The sequence below is a fragment of the Ambystoma mexicanum genome, chromosome 3q (assembly GCF_040938575.1).
Source record: "Ambystoma mexicanum isolate Mex_15411 chromosome 3q, UKY_AmexF1_1, whole genome shotgun sequence".
Lineage (NCBI taxonomy): Eukaryota > Metazoa > Chordata > Amphibia > Caudata > Ambystomatidae > Ambystoma > Ambystoma mexicanum.
The window spans coordinates 1145747942-1145766897 of NC_090926.1; the positions used below are offsets into that span (position 1 = coordinate 1145747942).

Here is an 18956-nt window from a genome sequence, read left to right on the forward strand (position 1 = left end):
CCCTCTACTGAAAATTATTTCCGAGGCCAGCAAGCTGGGAGATGATCTATCAAAGATAAGGAATACATCGGAGGACACAATCCCTTCGAATAGGATATTTGGTTTAGAGGGTGTGGCAGGGATGGTTAGGTTGGAAGAATACTTTTGGTTTAGTACTAGTCTTCTGATGGTGCTGAAATGTTTGGTTATTGGCTCCATCGATGATGGTTCTTCTACCAATTTTATTTAAGAGGTTAAAGAATCTGAGCAAGTTGTCGATAAACAAACTGACGTTTCTGTCCACTGTCACAGGTGATGGGCAAGATCCCATTTTATCTTGCCAAAGTATTAATGTGGGGGTCTGGGAGAAACCTGAAGATATTCTCACTCCTACTCCCCCTGGATCCTCTTCTCAGGTGGCCAGGGAAATGCCATCACTTTTGGATCCTGACCCTGAGGGTGGAGAAGCAAAGGAGAATTACCTGGGTAGAGGATCCTTGGGGATTGAGAGTGGGGTGCCCCCTTTCCCTATTGACAAAAACCTAACCCTCTCCTGGCCTTTATAGGCTACTGCAAAACAGCTCCTCATTTTCCCAAATTTGATCTCCGACAGTACTGGGACAAGTAAGAGGCGACTAAGAGTAATGAGCACAAACTTGATTTCACCACTGTGTTACTGGGACGACGAAGATGCCCGCAGAGTGCTTTGAAAGTCAGGAATGTCCATTTAGCTATGTTCAAGCAAGCCCAATTGGCAATCCACACCTGCAACCAGTCAAGTGGTTGCAGCTGTATAAAGAGAGACCAGTGGAACAGCAGAGATAACAACTGGGAGGCCTCTTTGGGAGAGACCAGCAGGGGATCTGTATCGCGAGGAGGCAAATGTAGTGGGACCTAAGAGGAAGCCAGGACGCCGGCAGATGCCCCAAACAACCTGTGGAGCCCAAGGCAAGTCGAGCTGTTACGCTGCCACAGGTGTGGGAGTCTTCATTGTCCAGAGAAAGCAGATGGAGCTGAGAGCAAGGAAGAAGAGAGGAGAAAGGACACTGTGCACCGGTAATGCGAGCGGGGGTCGCGGAGACCGGCCCGCTCACTTGTGAAGTAGAATAGAAGCCAGAAGCATCCGGAGTGCAAGCGGGGCATGCAGAGACCAGCCTGGTCCCCAGTGAAGCAGAAAAGCTGCATATCCATCAGAGTAACACAGAGGATCAGTGAGTAGCAAGAGATGTCACTCAGAGCGGAGGGCGCTTCTAGGTGCTACGCATCAATACCAAAGTGCTGTATGACACCTATTGAATTCTGAACTGAATGAAAGCTTGAAACAAAACAAAACTACACACGTTGAATATTGAAGTGAATTAAACTTCATGGGCAAAGCTAATAGCGGAAAGCTAAAAGGGAAAGTGCCTTTTTAAACCAACCTATGGAAAAGAGTGCAAGTGTGAAAGAGTGCAACAGAAAGGTGGGGAATATAGAAGACCCACTCAAAGGGAACATTTATGAATGGATACAGTGCATCAAAACCAAAGACTGGCAAGAGGTATGTGACACAATGGCAAAGCCACAAGGCTAACCAGGAGAAGCCAGCACAGTGTGAACCTGCACATAAAGACACGAGGCCGACAGAGAAGCAAAGTGAAGGTGAACTTGGACACAGGGAAAAATACAGACCCAGCCTGTGTGGGCTGAAGAGCCTAGGGTTCCTGGTTGCGCGACCTGTGATGGGTGGACCGTGTGGTCAACTGCGCCTAGACCAGAGGACCCTGAATTGTGAAAGCCAAAGACATTGTGAAATATACCAAGAAGGAGCCCTGCAAGTGAGCTGGAAATGCAAATCAGAAGGAGAGTCAAGTTGGCCTGGAGTTGTGTTGAAATTTAAAAGGCTGAAACACACATCAGTTGCTACTTTGAAGTCTTGGGGAAGGGAACCCTGAGACTTGATGAACTACAAGTGTTGCCTTGAGGAAGAAGCTTCAAGAGCATTTCTTTTGAACTGTGTTGCTTGGAACTTGGGGAAAGTAACCCCGAGGATTGTGTATGACTTTGGGGCCTTGAACTTGGGGAAGGGAAGCCCAAGAATTTGTGGAACTGCCTTGAACTTGAGCAAGGTAATAGGACTTTTGTGGAACGTTCTTGAACTTGGTGAATGGAGCTGAAAAAGAAGCTAGGAGCTGGAAGAAGCTTAGTACGTTGTGTTGATCATCATTTCTTTGATTATTGACATCCCTACACATTGTTTTGTTTTAGTTGTGCGGGCAAAGATAGATTTTGGACACAGACAGACTTAAGTTGAACTCTTTGACTCAGAGTTTCCTTAATTTCATTCAGGTAGGGAAATCCAACATTAGCATATGGCAAGTTAGGCCTTCCACCCTCCTGACTATTGATTTAATAAACCATTTTCTTTTCAACTTTGAATCTGTTGTCTGTGTCTTGCTTCATGATGCCTTCACGGGTCGTACATCAAAACATCCATTTAGTTGGATGAAGTTCATGTCCGTGTCATCTTCGAGGAGTTGTGCGTGAGGAATGAGATGAGATCTTTTGCGCATCAAAAAAGGGTTGTTTGTGAGCTTGTAGATTAGGGCCCATCATTTCCACGAACCACTAGCTAGTGATAATGGACCCTTGGAGATTAGAAAATAGTGTGCAGTGTGTATGTGTAGAATTGTGGTGTGTGACTAATCCCAGTGTCACCCCTTGTTCCGGGGGACGGTGGGGGGGCGCGGTCCCTTTCCATGAGGTCATGGAGGTGAGGCTGCTACCCAATAGTCCCCATGGGCGTGGCATTCAGCAGGTGGGTCTCATGGGGAGGGATTCACTCTCTGGTATTCAGGGAGGACATCATGGATTAACCCGTATAGTGCACCTTCACCCACCTTTTTTCCCCCACTCATCTTCTTTTCCTTCCTCTGGTTACACAAGTTTCCCCCTGTATTTTTGATGTAGCAATAGTACCACTAGTAGTGGGACGAGCAAGATCAGGACTGGCCCCACTGAAATGTCAACTCAATATACAGAGATGAGGAACAAGCTCTGCACCAGAAAGAACTCACACAATCGTTGCATAGAACAGTCTAGATTTTGTGTTCCATGGAACTTAAAAAGAAAAGAAGGACTAACAACATTGTCAGCTCCTCCCCAGAGGCTCTGCAAGCAAGGCAAGCACTGCACAGATGGAAGAGCTGAACCTTCAGCTAATGACCGGAAGGTGACAGAAGAAGAGACTGCATCCCTACCTGCTTGTAAAAAGGCCGAAGACCTGAAGATGCTGAGGCTCCTGACAAGGAACAGCGTCGAAGACGTTCCAGCTTGTATGCCGGGAAATGATGGGGAGACGTGTACGGCAATGCACGTAGAGGAAACAGCAACACAGAACAGTCGGCCGACACGAGGAAGGCCAAGACCGAGGTGAGAGACCGGAAGGCCATACAGAAGATACAGGGGCGACCCAGGAACCTCAAGGGTGCTACAGAAGCCAATGTAAAAGGATCTGGGACCCGAGAGAAACACAGAAACAGCAGTCTGTGACCCAAGAAACCAATATGAAGGGGTCTGGGACCTGAGAAAAAGAAATACAGAAAAAGGGGTCTGGGACCCGAGAAGGAGAAATCCAGAATAAGGGGTCTGGGACCCTAGAGAAGCCAGTGTGAAGGGGTCGGTGACCCTTGAAAGAAACAGAAACAGGGGTCTGGGACCCGAGAAGCCAATACAAAGGGGTCTGGGACCAGAGAAAGAGAAAAACAGAAACAGAGGTCTGGGACCTGAGAGAAGCCAGTGTGAAGGAGTCAAGTACATGAGAAAGCGAAACCAACCAGAGGGGGGTCTGGGACCAAAGGATAAGAAAGCACAATGACAAGGACCCTCTGGAGGAGTCACAGTATTCCTGGCAGGGCAGTGTAGAAGGGATACTGGGAAGAATCAGTCCAGAATAACCAGAGTCAAGGACCCAACTGTGCAGGAGGACAAGGTCCTCCAACAAGCCCTCTTCGTCGCATTACCTGTTAAGGTTGAATACCAGATCTGTTCAAGTGAGTCACTGGAGGGGCTCACCCAGGGCGTGAGTAAGGCAAGGGGGAAAGGAGACATTCCCCATACTTTGTGGAACTGTAAATATAAGCCTGAAAAAGGACATGGGAAGGTAGACATTCTCCTTACTTGTGAACTGTGTTTGTCCGAAAGAAGTGAGTAATTCTTCTGGACTCAGAAGAGACTGATCCAGTTTAGTTCATTTGTAAGTGTAAGGGATAGAAGTCGGATTTGGACACAGGACGGGACACTTTTTAGTTACAGATATTCAGCCAACTCCTTCGTTTTTGTTGAGGTAGGGAACTCCCTCTTAGAGATAGAGAAACATGGGTTTCCTTCTTTTGTTTGGTATAAATAAAAGTATTTGCCCAAAAGCATGTCAACTGTGTGTCGGTCTCCTCCTTCCACACCCTTTTTATGGCTGGCTAGAAGCTTGCCACTTGAAATTACATTTTTACCTCTAGGTTAAAGCATGTGATGCCCACGTTCTCCATAGGTCTCAGGCACAGAGCAATAGACGAGATCTTTGGGGTACTCCACACAGGGTTCGCGGGGACATGACTTCAAAGGGGCCATATGCATGGTTTCAGTATCGTTGGTAAGGAATGAAATGATCCAGTAAAAAAGTGGTGCCTTTTAATCAAATGGGATTCAATCTTTTTAGCAGAATATAGTGGTTGAAAGTAGCTTTCATATCTAGAAGGACAGGTCCCCTAGAGTCGGCATAAACATAGTTTTTAGATTGTCCCATGACAACATATATAATGTGGAGTTCCCCTCTATAAGGGCAGAATTTCCTTTTTTGGGATCTGGCTACCCAACTTTCTGGGCCAAGGGAATAACAGAAGTAGATCTCTGCCAGCTGTGGAACTGCAAATAATGTAGGAAATGCATTTAAACCATTGGCTCAACGCAATGCTGATCTTTCAAGGGGCTGGACAATCAAACACACCCCTTTCGGAATATGATAACAAGGATAAAAGGACTTGATTGAATGGAAGAGAGACGATTGGCAGATGCAAGCCTCTGACATAACGATGTTATTGGGAGGCGGCGCAGCAGGTCTGGCTCTAGCACAGAGCCGGACCGAGAAAGAGGTCCAAACAGAGACCCATAGAGACACCCGAAGAGAAGACAGAGGGGGAGAGACACTTGTTTTGACAAGTACAGGGCCCTGCAGGGTCAGCAAAGCCGAGGGGAGCCAGCCCAGAGGGAAGGTGTGATCACACAGAGGATGTGGTGGGCTTGGAGCCCAAGAATCCATGCTGAACCCAGCGAACTAAAGGGGAATGAGTCCACCCACTTGCATTACGAGAAACGAGAGAGAGGAACAAGACAGTGAGCAAGGAAACACTCCCGCTGACATAGCGGCGCAGACACAAATGCCACGAACACCACCAGGGGTAGTGAACCTGAACCACCATGCTGGAGCAGGACCTCTATAGAGTAGTTACACAGGTTCCTTCGAGTCGAGGCAGGCACAAAGACCAAACCCATTAGAGGGGAGAAATAAGAGTATACAATTCGATGAGGGAAAATCTGGCCCAGAAGGGGAGCCAGAGATATATTAGTCCATTTACGGGAACCCAGAATACCCAAGCCTTGTAATCAGCCAAACGGCTCAAAGGCATACGGAATAACCAGGGGAAAGATACCCCAGGAGGAAAATCGCATATCCCTTTGGGTTGAGTGAGAAGCAGAGTACAAAAGAGAGGGAAGGGAGCTGGGAGGGGCAGATGAAACTAAGCGAAAATCTACTGAAGGGTAAATCAGAATCAAGCAACACTGGATTCTTGTGGGGAAGAGACCCATGTAGTTGATGATGGAAGATTAAGGAAAGAGTCCATCTACGACCTTGGAGAGAATTGGCTTGGTTTGGAATATTAGAATTTTGGATAGTTATGTTGAAGGAAAGCCCTTTTTTATATGTTGACCTCTGACAAGATTGACATGAATTGACAGTCTCGAGAAATCCCATCTCCTGATAGAGACATGACGCTAGGAGAGATTCCTGGAACCACTACGAGATGGCAGAGCAAAGATCACTCAGGAAACCTACAACGCCCCCTCTCCCATTTAGGTTATTCTTTCGAAGTGGTAGGGCCAGTTTAGAACAGAGGACAACATTTTCTTATTTTGACAAATATTGACAAGCACTCTTAATTTAGGTAGGTAGGGAATTTCCCTATGAATAGTAGGGTCAGTAAGGCATTCTCTTAAGTTAAATAAAGCATTGTAAACCGAATGTGTCTTCTGGTCCAAGTCCTCCTCCGAGAATGCCACAATAGCCATTGAGGTACTTCACATTTTATTAAGCCCTGCTGCTCGAGGTCATTTTGTTTTGGGCCATCCCTTTGCCAATGTGGACCGCGTGGCATGGCCAAAGTGGCCAATTTACTGATGAGGGCTCATCCTGACCTCACAAAGGGCCCCTTTGTCTTTGCAACATCCTCCGTCTCTGCTGTTGGAATATTGTTCTTTTGCTTCGTACCGTCCTAGCTGGCTGGTATGTATCCTCCTGATTTGCATGTTGCATCCCTGTCAAACCTTCAAGTTGGGCAGTCTTCCTGGTCTGAAACTCGAGTGGCTTGCTGCTTAGTCTCAGCTGCATTTTTGGAACATGCTTTAACATTACCTGGCATTGTCCCATTTGAGTCTGTTTCTTGCTGGTTGGCTAGCCCCACCTGACCTCAGATGACCTGGAAATTTGGTCTGGTTGATCTATGCTCCTGTTGCAGTCATCCTGGCTTCTGAGTCTTATGCCCACTGGGCCATCATTCAAGAAGTCCCATTTCTGGTTTTCCCGGGTATCTAAACCCTTTCTTGGTTGTGGGTTCAAATCCCCACTACCCTGCCCAAACTCACTTGTGCACCCGACGTTCCTGGGCTGAATTCTTCACAATCAGTGCTGCACGTACTTGTACAATACAGAGATGCAACAAATGAAAGGAACCAAGATTGTCTGCTGGAAACCCCAGAAGCCAAACGCTGGACAAAGGAATTGCATAAGCACACGCATGGACATTAACATAACTTGAACCTTCATAGAAATAGCCAGGAAAAATAACAAGGAACCGAAGCAAACAAGGCCGAAATCGGGGAGAAAAATCATAAGCAAGGGGACTGGAGACTTACATAAAAGTTAGTGTGACGAGTCAGGAATGAAACTTGTACACAAGTTAGTCATTAGTGTGGTTAAAGACTTTTATTGAAAATTAAAAGGTGTTGGGAAAATGCCTCCCTGACCCTGCTCTAAGAGGAATTTCCCTACCTAAACCAAAATGAAGTATCTGTCTGTGTCCGAATGTCCAAACAAAACTGTTCTTCTATCCAAATTTCTATTCTGACCCTCACATTAAAACTTAACTGTAAGGTGAAGATGGAAATGTCTTTAACCTTGTGGGGTTTAGAAAAGTCCTCATTTAAAAAAAAAAAAAAAAAAAAAAAAAAAAAAAAAGAAATGGCTCCAACGTAAAAGGTTCTTCAAGGAAAAAAGACCTTGCTCCAGAGGGTGGTTCGCTTCCACTGGTTTCTTCTTTCCTTTGAGGTTTTGCAACAGTAGTTCTTTGGGCCATCCTTGGCCTACCACAACACTTGCACACAAAACTTTACTTTTGTAATTTTGTCTGGCTTTTGTCTCTATTCGTACACCTGGTATACTTTTCTGCCAGGTGGTGGTGTTCTTTCTCTCTTGTCCAATCCTGATATTGATTCTCAGTACTTCTTTGTAGCTAATCAACACAATACTTTTCCTAGCCCTGATGTTTCTTCTCAGGACTTCTTTGGATCTATTCAACACAATCCTTTAATTGCCTGGTGTACTATCCTACCAGGGCTTCTGGTTCACACACATGAAATTGCCTGGTATACTCTCCTGCCAGGGCTTCTGTACATTTGGGGTCTTTAACCGCTCCCATAGTTGCACATTTATTTTCGGGATAATGTACCCTCCTGATAAACTATCCTATCCTGGTTTCCCATGCACTTGCACTGTTTGCTTTCACATAATTGTAATGGGTTTATTTTCAGTTGAATTCCCCCATTAACAAAATGTCAGTTTGTTTGCTCTCCCTCAGTGTTACGCTCACCTGGGCCCCACGGGGCCGTTGGGGTGCAGTTGGAGCCCTCTCTGTACCTGGCTCCCATGGATCAACTCTCTCCCCAACCCACTGCGTTATCGAGGACCCCGGATACCGGTTCTGGTCCTGAGAGATGAGAAACTGTGAAAATGGCATGGTGACATTGGGATTACCCTCAACCCTTTCTTGCCAGAAGGTTGTGAGCAACAGTTTTCCCATGCAAGCGCACCTGTTTTAATTGAAGGATGAGCTCTCCATCCTGCTTTCTTCCTGCAGGGGCGTTGTAGATGGACCTAGTTGCGTCACTGGTCCTTGGCATGAAGGTACAGACCGGCTGCGACCATTCCGTCTTGAAGGTAAGTTTTGTAACTATGATTATTGTTCGTATTGCTTGCGCTAATCTTCCTCCATGATTATTGTCCATAACCCTATATTGTTCCTTCTCTCTTCCTTAGGTATGAAGATGACCCAGGAACATGTGATGACAAAGTCTACTCTGGAGGAGCTACCAGAGGTAAGTGGCCTCCACTTGAAGCGCTCTGCTTATAGTATGAAAGTCTAGGCAAGAGCTATCCTTGAGTTTCCTTTCCCTTTGCAGGTGCAGCTGATCAGTGCTTGATGGGCGGTTTCCGAATTCCTACAGGCGGCCGGAGATGAAGATCCTCGAAGATGGTATCTCGGAAGAAGATCCTGTGTTGATGGAAGTTCGGGACTGGTAAGGAGGCCGGGCGGCACCTGCGAGGGGCTGCAGATCCAGGTAAGAGATGCGCATGGCTGCAGAAGTGAAGCAATGGCAGTGCTTCCAGCGATGGTGTGGGTGACTCAGGTTAGAATGCACGCATAGCTGCAGAAGTGAAGCGATGGTATGGCTGACTAGAGGTAAGAAGCGGGAGGGTTCCGGAGTTTGAGGATACACATGCTGAAACAGGTAAGGTCTTCTGAACGGCAGTAAACATTACGCTGCTCTAGCAGACTAACGCAAAGCGCCAGCATGCGGGTGGGGTTGGCTTATATAGCTTGGCCCCAGCCACTAGTTAGGACCCGCCCCTAGGTCCCACCTTGCCACTCCTCCTGCCTTCTGCATGTGCCTTTCATGCATTGCTAGGGCCCGCCCTGTCCAAATGCACGTGCCTTCAACAGTCTGTGTGCAAAGCACACTTTATTATGAGCTTGGTGCCAAAGGCGCCAAGACTGGGTCCATTGGGACCATGCAGGATGTGAAGTAACTGGCCAATGACCAGAAGCCATGACACGCAGTTAGCTTGTTCAAATTATTTGCCTTTAGCGTGGTCACCGATATGCCCCGGATTCCCCTCTGCCTCTGGGTAGACTCACCTGCTCATGCTGGAGTTCCTGTATCCTCTCGCAGTCAGCTGGTGAAGGGTTTCTGTCTGCTTCATTCTCCAGTCTCTTGCGGCTTCCACTTATGTCTTCTTCCTTCTTGGCCCCGGTAAGTGAAGTGCTGCCTGCTAACCGCTGTAAACGCGCAGGGGTCTCTCACCGGCTCCTGGCCTTCCCGCAGCATGTTCTAGTGCAGCAGTTGCTTCCTTCCTCATCGGCAAGCCGCCTGGCTCCACCATGCCGGTCCCAGCCTTCTTGTCTCTCGTTTCTCCAGGAGAAGTACAGCTCTCTCCCGCCAATAGCTGCAGCAGCTGACCTAGACTCTATGCTTCCTCTGCTTAAATTATTCAGTCTCAGGTGTATGTGAGAAACAGCTAGAGCGGTCACTAGACTTGTGGCCTCTTGCTCTCTTCATTGCTCGATCCCTCTTCCACGTCCCAGTATTTTGAGAATTCTGGGAAAAAAGTCCATTGTTGACAATTGACTCAAAGATTTTGGACAACCAATTTCTTCAATGGCAAGTTAGTTTCGGATGCTTGATAGGTGGATTTGAAAAAGGTGTTACAAGGCAGACCAAAGTTGGAAGGTTGGTATCTAGACTTGGTAAAAAGGTTTTCCCTACTGTGAGGGGTCAGAAATGTGCGACGGACACTCAGGTACGTTTGTCACAAGTCACCATTTTCTTAAATAAGGGGTGAGACAGACTGTCATGATGCCTACCCCCGGGGACCCAGACCAAGTCCAGCAACCCCGGAAGCAGGCATCAAGTTACCCCAAGCAAACACAACAACCCCCGCTAGGGGCTATTTGGGTGCAGTCCTGGCGCTTATGGCGCCAGGCTCGTATGGAGAGTCAGTCCTGGCGCCATAGGCGCCAGGCTCATAGATTAAAACTTACCTGATGCAGACCATGCTGCAAACTTACCTGATGCAGACCATGCTGCAAGAGTTCCAAGCCAAATGAGGCTTGGAAGGGACTATTTTACCTAGGGACTATTTTTTTACTCGGGTGGGGCTGGGGAGGAATACTTGCCTGGGACTACTTTGGAGGCTATTTAAACCATGCCCGAAGAGCAGCACACGCTTCGCGTTGTGCCTGCAAGTCTGCATCCAGTCTTCTGCCACGCCCGCCTCCAGTCTGGAGCTCCTAAAAAAAGGGAGAAAGAAGGAGAAAAGGTTAGAACAAGAGCAATATCTTTGATCCTTACCTGAATTCCCGATCCATCGCGCCTTCGAGCTGGAAGAAAGAAGTTATTTTATGCGCGTTGCCTCGCCTGCTGCAGCGCTGCGCTGAACTCACCGGCCTTCGCAGCATCCTCACATTTCACCGCATCATCCTGCATGTTACCGCCGCACTCCGGCACCTAAGGAGAAGACAAGAACAGCAAGGTGAGCCAAGGGAATACACAGAGGAATACCCTCCATAGATTTACCACCGGGGGTACTATTCTTCTTCACGGGTCAGCACAGCTTCCACTGCATCCTAGCCGAACCCCGGCCCCTAAGGGGAAACAAAAGGACAGCAAGGTGAAACAAGGGATTAACAAGGGGAACCCCCCTCACCACAAAAGACTTGCCTAATTTTACCGCCGGAGGCATTATTGCCCGAGACTTCATACTTTCTCTCAGCGCCTGAATAAGGGAGAAAGCAACAGGTTACATATGGACATTATTTTATCCAACTGTGTTGGATAATACAAATCCTTACCAGAACATTAACGGTTGCCACGAGGAACTCTTCAGTAGGGTCAAGCTGCAACGTGCAAGGAATCGGACAAGAGTGAAAGTCAGGCATTTAAACTCTTACGAACTACATACTTACGGCGTCTTGCCGCGAATATCGGAGTCAATATTGTCCTGGAACTCACCAATTCCTTCGAGCCAGTGAAGCAACTGGTTATCTACGCGCCCCTGCGTTCAATGCAGGATGGAGAGCTCATCTTTTCAAATCATCAGGTGAGACTATAAGAGGGAACATCCAAGGTGATCAGTGGGGAGAACAGCCGGGGGGGGGATTTACGCTCAACTCCACGGGTGGTTAATTCCCTTTCTCCACTTGCAGAAGAATATTCCTACGGGCCAAGCGAAGGAAGCTAGGTGGGCCAGTCCAGTCTGTCATCTCGGCCCTACGCGTCACATTGGTGGAGACCGCAGCAGTCCAGTCCAGATCGACGCCTCTGTGGGAGCCAGGTGAGCGTAACACAGACGCTTAACTTTCCATAGCCTAACAGGTTTCCCTACCTGACAAACTAAGGATAAAGGAAAATGACCTAGTGTCCAACAGTATCTGTCCCTCACACCAATACATATAACAAAATAATATAGGAATTATTTGACTGTTTAAACTTAATTAAAAAAACACATATATTCAAACAAAGGTTTTAAACAGGAATCCTTGGTGACTAGGGTTAGATCCCGTTCCCCTGGATCAATTCAGGATGTTTCAAAACAAAGTTCAATTTCAGGAAAGTTCTTTTCACATGCCAAGTTACACTCAAGGTAGAATATAACTTTCTTTTCTCTGTAGATCAATAACATCATACTTCTCCTTCACAATTAACACATTAGTCAGGATGGTTCATTCAAAAAGATATACTTGTAGTCAGGATTGTTATACAACAGTTTATCAAACATAGTGGTGAATTGCCACTTCTTTTCAAACACAAGCTTATAACACATTCACAGTACTTTTGGTTATCTTCGTCCTGGTACGCTTGCCTGCCAGGACTAACTACTATTTGTCCCTTTCCTGGTTTACTCGCCTGCTAGGATAAAAACTACTACAACTTGCACTCTTGTGGTAAGGTTTGCTCCAAACTCTCCACACTTAAATCCTCAAAGGATGGAGTTGAACCAATAACTGCTTCTGGGTTTAGTCTGGACTTTCAACACAATTAGTTCACAGCTTCTTCCACAAGTATACTACACAAAAGGACAATGATTCGTCCATTGATTTGTTTGCCAGAGGGAATGCAGGTTACAGTTCTTTCCCCCCTTGATTCCCACCCCCTCCCCCTCCTCCTCCCCCAAGGACACAACTTATTGTCGGATGGCAATATAATTTACAACTTTCTCCCATGGGACATCTTGCTCTGGGACGGTTCGATTCAAATTACCTTGGTGACACTTTCAGCTTTATTTGGTTTTGGCAATAAGGATTATAATGTCCCTTAATTGGATATCCCACTTTAGGAAAGTTGTATTCACTTTGCTTAATTGTTGCCCCTTCTAGGCTTTGACAATGCAGGTTACAATATTCTCCTATTAAGCATCTCTTAATAGGAAGTTGCGCCCAATTTTCTTTAATTTAAATGTTCGGTATTCAAAATGTGCTCTACTTCTCAGCGGCCTCCTTTGGAGCGCCCTGGGGTCACCAGGATCAGGCCAACTTACTGGTATATCCTGGCATCTCTGTGACTCGCCGGGTTTTCTGCTACTTTGTTCATCAGGCCTCCTCCAGCGTTTGACAGATCAGGACAGCATGCCGCTGCTCGCACTGGCTTTCAATGGAGCTTTCCCAGCTCTGTATGCTCTCTGGTGGAAACTTAACACCGCAACAGGATACAGGACAGAGAGCTCCTTTCCCCCTCAGGACAGCTGGCCTCACTATCGCTTCCCGATGTGTGGCGTACCCCTCTGCATCCACATGAATCCTGACATTGAACATGGGTTCTGCATGGCGTCCCACTGTCAGCATCGCAGCCAACTTCTCCTTCTTCCTACTGCTCTCACTTGGCAAGCACCTGAAATGCCTTTAAATATTTAATTGCCCGCTCAGGTCTGGGTCATTACAACATCTAGACCGCTCCTTACAGTTTGGTAACTCTGGACCCTACTTCCTCGCCTCAGTACTAAGCGCATTATGGCACTATTAAGATGGATTTCGGAACTCCAACATGGTGGGCAGAGGTTCCGAAGGCCAGCCTAGTTTCTTGGAACAGGGTAACCTCTGGACAAGCCAGACCAATCATGGTAGCTATGGTAGGCGGTCAAGACTAAGTCTCCGGAGGGGCGAAGGCGACTGAAGGACCTCAATGAGCACACATAGCAAGGACACTTACAAATTACTCCAGACAGGTGTTATTTAAAAAATAGACATTTATTACAAGGCCTTTGTAACATCGCCCATAGCAAAAGAATCACAGTAACACTCAGTAAACCAACATATCACTATCAATACAATGTATATACAAGACCATTGGGGTCTAAAGGGTTAAATGAAAGAAATATGTCAACAACCTAGAGGAGAAAAAAACAGGTAGTGCAAATAGTCTTTAGGCCCAGTTCAACATCGAAAATAAACCTAACTAAGAGGTAGTCCAAGCCCTAAGAAGAGAGGAGCCTTGTGCTCAATAGTACATGCAATGCAAGTGCACGCGGTTGTGCCAATGGGCAGAGTAGGGTCTCTTCAGGGGTCTCTAGCAGCTCAGGAAGGTGGATGAGGCGATGCAGAAAAAGATCCCACCATTCAAGAAGGACCTCCACTTGCAAGCAGAGGCAGTTCGAGAGTTCGGGATGGAGTTGCTATTTCGCAATAGTAGTGGAAAGGAAAGGGATCCCCAGGGGCCACTCATGCGTAAAAATGGGCCCTTGCACTAGGGGCCACCGGTTGGGGTATGGAGTACTCACCGGTCCTCGACGCAAGCGGACCCAAACTTCGCCAGTCCACTTCACTTGCAAGTTTAAATGCGGCAAAAAGGACGTCTCGGCACCTTTCAGTTCCTGAGATACAGCGATGATTCCCAAACGGAACAGTGGCGATTTTGCCGTTCCGGGTGGATGAATCGACCCCGTTTCACTGCAGCAGGCTTCAGGGGCAAGAGGGTCACAGATGCATTGGACTTGCAAAGGACGATGCTGCGGCAGGGCAACACGGTAACCGCGTTCACTCCGGTCCTGGCACACTCTTCTCACTTCAGACCTGGGAACGCCAAGTGTACGCAATTCGGTGTGAGGGTACCGGGGACACAGAGCTAGCAGTCTACCAAGTTTCAAGGGCCTCCTCGAAACAGCGGCAGCGACAGAGCAAAGCAACTGGGTAAGCTGGTCAGTCCATTGGTTGGCCCAGGGACACTTCTGAGAAAGCTTACTTGCAGGGTTTTATGAAGGCGCCGAGAATAGTTGGTACCATTATTCCAATGGGTCGAAGCATCTTCGTAGACCACCTAGGACGACCAGATGCAGAGGGGTCCCACGGGACAACGGCGGGCTCAGGGTGCCAAACCTTCCAGCGGGTCACCAGCGGTTCCTCGATTCGTCTTCTTGCTGCAGGATACGTGGATCCTATCCTTTGTTCAGTGAGAACTCAGGAAATCAACATCGTAGTGGTGTTTTCAGCCTCTTCTTATCCAAAGTTCCCTTCGCGCCAAAATGGAGAGGACCCAATAAGAGATCTGCTCACAAACACACACTCCATACATGGACCAATCACGTACCACGGTGGTCCCAGTCATTCATGGCACTTCAGACTCTCTGGCACCCAGGATGTGTATTGGAACCAGACGTTCCAGCCCACATCCTGGAGGCACACACACAAGGCATGCAGAAGCCCGCAAAAGCATTGGGATTCGCGGGAAAGTGCATGACAAAATAAGGACTGACATGGGTCGACTCGACCTGGGGAAGGTCAAGGGGCAAGATGGCCAAAGGACAGGACAAAGAACCTCGTGTCATGGCCATTTTGGAGCCAGGCCACCTATTTGTGTCAAACGCGGTTAACCCGGGTAACATGGCAGGAAAGGGATAGCTGCCACCAGTCCAATCCATGAGACATCTGCACAGTTCATAAAAAGTCCAGCGAGAGTATCTATGGCCTTTGGAAATTACTATAGACCAAAGTGTGCTGCATGGTAAAATACATTGCACACTTGTTATATGTTGCACAAAAGTTGCAACATGAGGAAAGGACTAAGGGAAACAAAGTCTCCCATTACTGACTGTCTTAAGGGCATGTCAGTTTCTCCATAAAAAGTGAGCGAAAGCCCAGAGGAGTGCAGTTGAAGGCTGTGCTTCTCTGGCAAAGTCAGTCAAACGCATCTAAACAGCAGCAAAAAGTTTGGGGGTTGACAGATGGAGGGAAAATTACATACAATTATGAAATCTTTCTTTACAGGGACATGGAAGTTCATAATGTTCTTAGTTGTTTTAAGATCAGAATCATGAATTGTACAATAAGCCATTAAGACTGCAGGATCATTAGGGAAATTGGTTAGAAGGTTCTCCAATTTCTCTTGACCCGAGTTCCCTCCCACAGATTACCAACAGATCAGGATCGGGTAGCGGCTGCCTTTTCCTGGCCACATGAGAAGTGGTCCAGGTGAGGGGTTTTGGGATGATCACCTCTGATTCATCAAACTACCCTTCATTGGAGATTGAGTAGATGCATGACAATAGGTCATTAGGGTTTTCGATATGGGAGTCAAGGGAAAATGGGGGGTATCATGTCTCAACCTATTAAGCCATGACATCTCCCTGGAGGCTGTCTGCTCCCATGTGATCCTCCCTCATATAGCTGCCCCGGGCCACATGGGAGGAAGTCAACGCCAGGGCATCGGTGATGACTCCATCGGATTCATAACAGTAGTGAGGACTGGAACTGCTGAATGGACACAATGATACAGTAAATCATTTATAACGCACTTGTACATATGTGTTTCTAGGTGCAAAATCAAGGACTAGAATCAAGGTACTAAGGAGTGAATTACAGTCTGGAAACAGGGGAGCTATGATCAAACTCTGGCCTGAAATAACAAGAACTGAATTACAGGCTGGTAACAAGGAAACTAACTGGAATTGAGGTACTACAAGTAGATATCGAAGGCCTATGGGCAGATCTTAGTTGGCTGCAGCACAGAGCGAGCAAGCACATGGCCGCAAGATAGTCAGAGTGAGCAAGCGCATGGCAGAGAGAGCGCAGGGTCAAGACACTGCATGGGCTGTAGGGACAAGAGAGCACACAGGGCCGCAGGGCCAAGAGAGTGTGCAGGGCCGAGAGTGCACGTAGGGCAGCGGTGCCGAGAGAGCACGCACAGAGTCGAGGGGCTGAGGGAGTTCACAGGGAAGAGGGGACAAGAGCACGCTGTGAGAAACCAGGGGGTATTCTCCCTCTTATTACCGATGGATCCTCTGTGCAGGAAAGGCCATCGCTCTTCGATCCTGACCCTGGGGGGGTGGACAAGCGAGGGAGGATCACCCGGGTCCTTGGGGATTGGGGAGAGAGGGCTTGACGGCGAGACCTGGTATCCCCCTTTCCTAATATAGACTTATCCTTCCTTCCCTCAGCCTTCATGGGCTATGTTCACTCATGTCCTATCTCTCTTAAATGCTCAACAAGTACTGAGAAGGAGAAGAGGCAACTTGAAACAACACACACTTACTATGTCGAACACCGCTCTAGTGCTGAGACGAAGAAGAGAGGTATTAGAGCATGCTGATTTTCAGGCATTTCACATTAATTGGTTTCATTATAGCCAGGCAATTCAGGTCAACAACACACACCCGAGGTCCCTTAATTGGGCACAGGTGTATAAAGGAAGGAGCGGCAACTGTGTGCAGAGAAAAAGAACTGCTGGGTTGGAGCGAGACTAGGCTGTCTGAAGACCGGTAATGATTCCAGAAGACCTGCAGAACCAGAGAACAGGTTGCGTGACATACACAGGACCGAGAGCCTTCAAAGTTGAAGGCGGGCAGACTGAGCGGCCAAACAGATTAGCTGTTGCAGAAAGGAGCTGGGAACAGAGAGAACGTGGTCTGGATTTGTCTGGAAATAGAAAGCCAGCGTTTGCGAATGCGTGTCCGGCGAGTGAGTTGAACCAACACGGTCTGCTTCCCAGACTACGGAAGAGGTGAGCGGTTGCAGTTGGGACCGCTGCTGGAGAGACACAAAGAGCCGGAGGTGTCAGAGGACACAGGAAGACTGCAGCACTCCCCATGGGACTGCAGGCAAGTAACAGTCCTTAAGCACAATAAAAGTGAATTATACTGAATTCCTAACTGAATAGAAATTGCTATTTGAGTGGAAGCCCTTCATATTGAACACCAAACTGATGGAAAACTTTATTCCATTAAGAACAAGTAAAACTGAATACCAAAACGAACATTTGGAAGTTATATCGACATTGTGAATAGAACTACAGCAAGTGGCAAATGGAACAAATGCTTAAGTATTCAAATTACAAATGATGACGAACAAAGTACCTTGCAAGTAAGCCACTGTGAATTAATCGATAAAGAACGCTAGAAGGCAGATCAAGTGAACCTGTTTTCAAACATTGAACAAGTAACTTTAAAATAAGCGCTACATTGAAATCTTGGCGAAGGGAACCCTGGGAATCGAAGGAACCGAGAAGCCTTGTCTTGGGCAAGGGAACATCAAGATATTCTTTTTGTGTGAACTGTACCATATTGCACTTGGGGAAGGGAGTCTCTAGGCCTGTTTCAACATTGGTGAAACAAACAGCTATTGGAACTGTATTGAGCTTGGAATAGAAAGCCCTAGAAGGACTGCAGCTGAAACTTTACGTTTGAACACTATTTTGGTTAAGAGGAATCTCACACTTAGTTTATTTCTAGTTGTGAGGGCAAGCACAGGTTTTTGGACACAGACAGAACTTTGATATGGACATAGAGAACTTTCTTTAGGCAGGAGAAATCCATATCTTAGTTCTAGGGCAATTTAGGCCTTTCACCATCCTGACATTTTGATAAAGTTCTTTGAAACTTGATTTCTGCTGTCCGTGAAGTCTCATGATACCATGCCTGTCACAAAGCGCACAGGGCTGCAGGCTGAGAGTACATAGCGCCTGTGCTCTCGAACTCCAAATATTTAAGAGATCAAGGTTGAATGGACAGTGAGTATCCTTAATAGTAGGGTTCTCGTATCAATTCAAGGTTCCCAATACTGAGAAAAAACTTGTCCTGTAGTTAGTCAACCAAAAAATGCTACACACAAACTATGTATTGGCATTGAATGAAGTAATTAATTTAACAATATCGAAGTCTTGCTAATAAAAACCACCTTCATGACAAATTAAATTACCAGGCTGGGGTGATGTTCATTGTTGTGAAGGCCACCTTTCAGTGCAGTATAAACAAATCTTGTTTTACCATTCTAACTTACCTCAGTGATTGCTTTTCGGTCTTGTACTTTGGAAGACCCCAGGAGACGAAGGACATTCTTGGCTCCTTCCAAGACTGCATGTTCCACTCGAAAATGGTGTCTGAGCTCCTCAATACGAAGCTCTATGTGGCTGAGATCTGTGTTCCCTATAAAAAATAACATCACATTGATGTGTCAAAGGAAAACAAAGAAGACTCTAGTCCTATAGAAGAAGCATTGGATGAACACTGCTCAAGTGAAGCTATCAAATTCAAGGCTTAATCCATTCTAGAATATTACAACTCAAGGGGATTCACTCAATTCATCATACCAAAATGTTACTGCCCCATAGGAGACTTGTGCCATATGTCTCGGTTTCACTCAACAAGACAAAGTGAACTCTTCACAAACACAAAATATCTGAAAAGCCCA

At 46.9% G+C, this 18956-nt stretch overlaps 1 protein-coding gene across 4 annotated transcripts in view; it reads right to left on the bottom strand.

The window, feature by feature from the left end:
- The window catches only part of LOC138447689 (serine/threonine-protein kinase N1-like), a 1645716-nt gene that overhangs the window by 831095 nt on the left and 795665 nt on the right, over positions 1 to 18956 (bottom strand). For all 4 annotated transcript variants that reach the window (XM_069603962.1, XM_069603960.1, XM_069603961.1 and 1 more), the window contains one exon: positions 18546 to 18691. In XM_069603962.1, coding sequence (XP_069460063.1) covers positions 18546 to 18691 — 146 coding nt within the window. The remainder of the gene's footprint in view (positions 1 to 18545; positions 18692 to 18956) is intronic.